We start from the raw sequence: 7,934 nt of genomic DNA on the forward strand, positions 1-7,934 counted from the left end.
GGCGGGGTGGGGGGTAAAAATGGAGTGTGGGGGTGGGATCCCGGGGTGTGCTTCAAAAGGACTTGGACAGCCTCTTCTCCTTTACAAGGATGTCTACGGGACAAGCTGTTAATTACTGGACTGTTCATTTCTTGCCTTACACAGGCCAGTATTAGCTCTTCCAGAATATTCACAGGAAGGACCTTCTTTTGTAATCAAGCTCCAAAGTGCTAGTGATAAACCCTTTTGTTCATGACGCCCCTACTCCGCGAATGAGTACACAAAGCACCTCCAAGTTCCAGCGGAGCGCCAAGAAATCCTAGCGGAAGCTCCGCCGTCGGCAAAGCCTCCCGGGCCCCAGCCTGGGCCTCTGCGAGGGCCGCAGCGTCCTTGCTTCTGTACGAGCAAGAAGGTCCAGACCGGCTCCTCTGCGTACTGTCAGCTCACACTGACTGACCATCCGGGTCAGGCGAGCGGCCACCCCAGCCATGGAAGCCAGGGCTGCCTGCTGGGGCGCGTTAGGATGTCACGTGCCAAAACTCAGTTCCCCGAGGGGCTGAAAAGATGACTACCATCCCAAGTCCTACTAACAGGGAAAGGACGCGGCGTACAAATGACCCCCGGAGATGGGTCTTTAATCTCCAACCCCCTGTGGGCCCCCAGGACCGTCTGGGCCGCCCTCTCCCCTTCACAGGCACAACGGTCCCTCTTGGCAAAGCTGGAAACTGGATGGTACTTGTGAAAGGCGTAGCCAGGAATCAGAGTTTAAGGTTCTTAAGTTCTCACTTCTTATTCAGCGCTTGAGTGGCTATAAAATTACAAGCAGACTTCATTGGGGTGGGGGTGTGAAGGCTGGACGCCCACGTGTGCATCTGTGTTTATGATACATACTTGCTGTTTTTCTGAGGACACGATGGTAAACACAGAAAAGAAGATGTAGATGTGCCTTGTGGTTGGAACATTCTGTGGAGACTGACTGCCCATCTAGTAGGTCTTACGAGAAGCTGGCTTCACTTCTCTGTACCTCAGTTTCTCATCAGTAAAGTAAGAACAGTCACACTGGGTAAAATGCATGGCACGTGCCCACAGGAGTCTGCAGGTGGGCCCTGAAGCAAAGCCCCTCAGCGGGGCTGCCTCTGCCAAGCTCTTCCGGAGGGGCCGTTTAGGACTTGGGGTAACTTTAAAGGCTGCTCCAAACCAGCCCTCCTTAGCTGGTAGTTTTTTCTACCCCTGTTACAAAGATCCTGCCTCCGGTAGATGATCAGGGGGAGAGATCCTTGTTCTCAGGACCTTTAGCACACTCTCCGTTTCCCGGTCCCGCACGGGCGCTTGCAGGACAGAATTAACAGGCAGTTCCCTCACTGCCTGCAAGGCCTGTAAAGTGACCTAAGAAGGCGCGATCCTCTGAAGGAGGGGATGCTTCTAACAGTCATCCCTCGGGGTTACAAAAAACATTCCACAGTTTCCACGGTGACCAAGAGCTCTAAAGTAAATTCCTGATACTGACCCGGCCTCCTGCAGAGTTGTCTGAACATCAGTATGTCTCCTACGGAACACGGTCTGTCCCTGCTGCTTACGCAAAAGCAGATCACCTGAACGCGTCCTGAATACCCACACGCCACGCCAGTGCTTTGAGACTCTCGGGCAAACGCTCAGAGCAGAGCAAGAAAGCGCGGGCGGAACTGTGTTACCTTTGCATCACAATGAACGTATTGACCATGTATTCTTCTTCGTTTTTTGTTTTCTGCAGCTCTTCAGCCAGAATGTCACTCATCGTACACTGGAGAAGGTAGGGCACTTCCACGTTACGGTCCCCGTCAAATACCCCGAACAGGGCCTCCCGGTTGTCACAGAAGTTGTTCACCGACAGGGCCGCAACACACAACCTGCAAAGCGAGAGTGGTTTGTTCTAAGTCGACTTGTCTTTCTTTACCCGACCCTACACTATAATAGCCTTGTCTCCTCCTTCGGGACCTCAGACAGGTTAAGAATAAGTTAAGGTAAACTAACCCCAGCTAATTCATATCGACTAATTTTCTATAAAACAAAGAAGAATGATGAACATTGATACTTCATACATGGCTCCGCCCACACCCTATCTTCTGAGTTTGAGAGAGAGGGAGACAGAAAGCAAAGCCCTGCACTGTCAGGGCAGAGCCCAACATGGGGTTCGATCTCGTGGTTTGTGAGATCATGAACTGGGCTGAAATTGAGTCAGATATTTAGTCGACTGAGCCACCCAGGCGCCCCTGATTTTATTTTTAAATGGCAGTGGGAAAGACCCAAAAATAGGAGGTATGGCAAATACTATGAGATTCTGAATCCACAGGTTCACACTCGCTCCTAAAACATTTATTAAGGAGAACTTTCACACTGGGCAAAAATGGAGTAACCACTAAAACACTGGGACCTTTTCCTCGTTTTTTTTTTTCCAAACAACTTAAAAAGGCAGGGGGGAAAAAAAAGCTATGAAACAACTATTGAGACACTGGATGATAAGAAGTGCAGGTCAGAGAGCGAGCATGAAGCCTGCCCAGCTGATGGCCTGGAGGAAGATTCTGGGCCGCAGCCCAGGGAGGAGGGGAGGGGGGTGCAGTTAGGGCTGTGGGCACACGGCCCGCTCTGGAGGCCTGCAGAGTCTTGCATCCAAATCCCATTGCTTCCAAGAAACTTAACTGTGGCCCACAGACTTCCCAAAATGAAACCCGGGGGAAAAAAAGACCAGCGGACAAATAAAAAGCCAGGGCATTAGTGAGTGCGGGGTAACCTTCAGCAACCGAATACACAGGGAACCGAAGTCTTCAAAAGAGCAGAGACAGGAAAAACTTTTGAAGAATTTAAGGGTTGAAAAGATTTCAAATCTGATGAAAACAGTAAGTCTATAGATACAAGAAACTCAACAAGTGGCAAGCCAAAGAAAATGAAAGAAAAGTAATAATTGCTGAAAATCAGGAGTAAAGGCGGGCGAGTGGGGCGGGGGAACCAAGAGGGCAGAGACAGCTGACTTACAGAAACAACGCGAAGACGGCAGAACGACATTTTTAAAGTGCCACTTGAAAAAAGCTGTCAACCTGGATTTCTAAACCAGTGAAAATTGCTTTCAAAAGTTAAGGCGCAATAAAGACCTTTTCAGATGCACAAATAACTTCCCACAAAGAGATTGGCAGTATGAGAAATACAAAAGGAATACATGAAGCAGAAGGAAATACCAGATGGAAATCTGAATCTACATAAAAGAATGAAGTGTACAAGAAATGACAAATAGATGGATAAATATAAAACTTATTTAAAGATCATTTTAGAACGGTGGTTCTCAATGGGGGTAATTTTACCCCCGGGGAAATACTTTTGATCATTGCAGCTGGGAGTGACGGTGCTATTGGCATTTAGTGGGTGGCCGCCAGGGATGCTGCCAAACATCCTGTAATGCACACACCACCACCTCCCTCCCCTGCCCGCCAACGGTCAACAATTATCTGGCTCAAAATGTCAATAGTACTGAAGTTGAGAAACACTGCTTTAGAAAATGACTGTTTACAAATTATAACCATGTGTTTTGGGGTTTATAACAGAAGTAAAACATGACAATAGCACAAAGACCAGGAGAGAGGACATGGAAGCACACGGTGAACAGGGTCTTATATGTGAAATGATATATTGCAGTTTACCTTCAAATAAGAAGTAAAGGTTATACTACAAACACTAAACAAAATACAGAATGAATAAAGGAGATACAGTGGAATCATAAATAGTCCAAAAGAATGAAGAGAGAAAGATAAAGAAGAGAAAAATAGAAAACAAATGATAAAGATCATTTAAAATGATCTTTAATATCAATATGATTTAACCATATCAATTTCATTAAATATAAAAGTGGTCTAAACACTACCCCAAAAGACAAAGTCAGACTGGATTAAAAAAAAAAAACAAGATCTAACTGCTGCCTATAATAAATCTTTATAAAAAGACAAATAGGTTAAGAAGTTAAAAGACCTATGCTAACACGAATCAAAAGAAAGCTGGAGTAGTTACATTAATACCAAAGTATAATTCAGAACAAATAAGATTACAGAAATAGTGATTTCATAATGAAAAGGATCAGTGCATTCATCACAAAGCTATGACATTCTGAATGTTTATGCACTTAACACAACAATGAAATCCATGAAGGAAAACTGATAAAACTAGGAGAAACTGACAAACCCATAATTATAGTCACTCAGCCATTGACAGAACAGGTAGATAATAAGTATGGAGATTCAAGAACTCAACGACATTATCAAACCACTTGACCTAATGGACACCCTACCCCACAATAACCAAGTACTCATTTTTTCAAATGCAGAGAATATTTACCACTGTAGACCATATTCTAGGCCAATAACATGTCCCAATAAATTTAAAGGTTTCAAGTTATTCAAAGTACATTCTCCAATCATATTGGAAATTGCTTAGAAGGAAATAAGCTCAAATCAATGACCTAAGTTTCCATGTAAAGAAACTAGAAAAGTGAGAGCAAAACAAAAAGCAAACAGAAAGAAAATTAAAATAAGCAGAAGTCAATTAATTAGAACACACACACACACACACATACACACACACACAATATAGAGAAAAATCAATGGGGTCAAAAGCTGGGTTTTTTGAGAGTATCAATAAAATTAATAAACCTTAAACCAACTGATCAGTATAAAAGGACAAATTACCAATATCAAGAAGGACAGAGTGCGAGCCATTACTATAGATCCTACAGATTTTAAAGGATAATATGATAAACAAGCTTCTGCCAAATTTGAAACCTAGATGAAAGAGATAAACTCCTCGAGAGACACAAATTACCAAAATGCATTCATTAAGAAATAGATAATCCCAAAGCAAAGAAATACAATGTGTAGTTAAAAACCAAAGAAAATTCCAAGCACAGATGGCTTTTACTGTTAAATTCTACCAAACATGTAAGGAAGGAATATCAATTCTGTACAAACTCTTCAAGAAAACTAAGTAAGAAACACTCTTTAACTCATTCTATGAGGCTAGCATTACCCTGACACCAAAGTCAACCACAAGAAAACTACATGCTAATATCCATCATGAATATAGACATGAGCAACAAATTACCAGCAAATTGAATCTAGCAGCATAGAAAAAGGGTAATCTGTCACGACCAAGTAGAATTTATCCTGGCAATGCAAAGCTGATTCAACATTCAAAAATCAATGTAATTTACCATATATCAACAGACTAAGGAACAAAAATATCATCTGAATTGAATGCAGAAAAAAGCCTATGACAAAATTTGATACCCATTATAAAAACTCTTAAACTATGATTAAAAGAGAATTTTCTTAACTTGATAAAGGGTGTCTACAGAAATACATTCAGTTCTATTTAATGTGAAAGAATACATTCTCACCAAAATGGATGGATGATAAATACATGAAAAGATGATTAACAGCATTAGTCATCATGAAAAGCAAAATTAAACCACAATGAGATATCACTATTAGAATGGCCCAAACTGCCACCACCACCTAATAACAGAAAGCATCGGTGAGGATGTGCACCTAGAATTCTCATATATTGTGCCTGGGAATACAAAATGGTACGGCCATTTTGGAAGGGAATTTGGCAGTCTTACAAAACTAAATATATAATCCTACTTGTAGGTGTTTACCCAAGAGAAAACATACGTTCACACAAAAACCTATATGCAATTCCTTCTAGCATTTATACTTGCATTTGCTAAAAACATGAGACATTCTAAATCTCTTTCACATGGCGAATAAACTATGAATAAAAGGAGCATGGGACATCACAAATGAATGAATCTAAAATTCATTATACTAAGTCAAAGAAGCCAGACCAGGTGGGCTGTATTCTCTATAATTCCATCTATAAAACGTTCTAGAAAAGGCAAGACCAAGGCAATAAAAACACGTCAAGAGCTGCCAACGGCCAGGGCGAGGAGATAGATGATCACACAGGGGCACAGGAGAATTCCGGGCATGATGGACCTGCCCTAAACTTTGACTGTGGTTGTGGTTACAGAATGATGTTCGTTCATCAGCACCTGCAGAGCTGTGCTCCTACAAGGGTAAATTTTATTGAATATAAGTAATTTCTTACTCTCTAGAGAATAAAAAATTTAAGCAAATGATACAAATCATGGCTAGACAGAGATCTGAACCTGAAAAGATAATCCCAGCTCTCAAGGAGTTAGAAGATAAATAACAGTAATAACCATTATCCTTAAGCATAGCTCACTCTTAAATAGCATTTAGCACATGGCAGATGTTGTTCTAAGTACTTCACACACATGTGACCTGGGATCCTTACAACAACCCTATGACGACAGGTAGGATTATTAGTGCCACTTTATAGTTGAAGAAATTTAGCCAAAGAAAGGCTGAGTAACTGTCCAGGGTCACACAGTCAAAAAGTAGGATGCCCAGATTCAAAGCCAGGCAGCCTGGCTCTTAGCACTTTGTAATTCTTGCCTCCATTTGTTAAAAATAAGTCACCCTAAGTTATATGACTATTTAAAGCAAAGTAAAATTTAATAATCATAATTCCATCTTCCTTCTATATGCTCCCCTTGTTACTCAGAATGGGGGTGCATAAAAATCTTTAAAAAATACAGTAGTTGGGGGGAAGGGTGGGGATGAGCACTGGGTGTTATATGGAAACCAACTTGACAATAAACTATTTGTAAAAAAAAAAAAATACAGTAGTGATTCTTTTCTAACAAAGCTTCCTGTTTGTTCTTTAGTCTGAGAAGGAATCTAAATTACCCAGTTGTAGCTCCTGCTTGGGTTTCCCCAAAGGATCTGAAATGAGCTGACAGGGAGGCAACACTGTGCCCCCTGGGGAGGAGAAAAGAGAATAGGCCTCTGAGCCTGGGAGGCAGGGAGCGCCCCCTTCCTCCTCCAGGATGGCAAGCAGCAAGTTCCTTGTTTACACGACCACTTTCTCTCCTTTTCTTTAAAGTATGAGAGACAGTGTGCACATGTGTGCGCACATGTGCAACAGGGGCAGAGAGAGAGAACCCCAGGCAGGCTCCGCAAGGCCAGCGCAGAGCCCAACATGGGGCTTGAACACACAAAACTGTGAGATCATGACCTGAGCTGAGATCAAAAGTTGGAGCCTCCCAGGTGCCCCCACCTGACCTCTTTACAACTGAAAAACAAAAAAAAACCCCAAAAAACGCTTGAGAGACTTCTGGCAAAACCAAAGGGTGAACAAGCAAGGGGAAATGAAGTGAGGACCCGGGGGGTGATGTGGACTTCCGAGGTGCTAATAATGTATTTTTTAACCTAGATGGTGGTTTGCAGATGTGTTCACTTGAGGACCATTCTCAGAGCTGTATGCGTATTTATGCACTTTTCTGTACCTATGTTATACTTCAGTATAACAACATATTTAAAAGTAACATGGAAGGCGGAGTTACGCAGAAAAAAAATCTAGTCCATCAATAATATATAGGAGTAGATAATTTTAACATCCAGAGGTGTTTAAAAACCAATCCTGGGTTTCACATAGCATTCTGGAATTAGAACACTTGAAAGTCTTCTAACTTAAAAAGATCCCCAGAAAGGAACTCTGGGTGCTTTAAAAGAATATACTAATTTCTCCTCCAAATACAATGATAATACAATGCAAATACACAGAAGTAATACAACCACCAGGGCTCGGGCACAACCTTTACTGGGCAGGTGGAACAGAGGCGCTGAAACGGGGACTACCTACTGTCTAGGCCACACAAAGCCAGGGCACACCCTTAGGGAAAGAAGAAAGGGTCAATGTGTCCGATCCAGGACTTGAATCGATTCTACTTTCGGTCTTAAAAAAGAAGAAAGCAGTCAGCGTGGCAACCACAGTTGTACCTTTTGTCTTCCACGAGAGGTGTTCAGCCAGTCAGTGGTGCCCATTCCTGGAAGCAGATTAACATCACCTGG

The 7,934-nt window shown here is 42.4% G+C and overlaps 1 protein-coding gene across 1 annotated transcript in view; it reads right to left on the bottom strand.

Moving 5' to 3' along the window:
- The window catches only part of PHLPP1 (PH domain and leucine rich repeat protein phosphatase 1), a 213,732-nt gene that overhangs the window by 2,370 nt on the left and 203,428 nt on the right, over nt 1-7,934 (bottom strand). Inside the window, exon 16 of the mRNA XM_077777552.1 lies at nt 1,671-1,865. Coding sequence (XP_077633678.1) covers nt 1,671-1,865 — 195 coding nt within the window. The remainder of the gene's footprint in view (nt 1-1,670; nt 1,866-7,934) is intronic.

This window comes from Crocuta crocuta, unplaced genomic scaffold, assembly GCF_008692635.1.
Source record: "Crocuta crocuta isolate KB4526 unplaced genomic scaffold, BGI_CrCroc_1.0 scaffold36, whole genome shotgun sequence".
Classification (NCBI taxonomy): domain Eukaryota; kingdom Metazoa; phylum Chordata; class Mammalia; order Carnivora; family Hyaenidae; genus Crocuta; species Crocuta crocuta.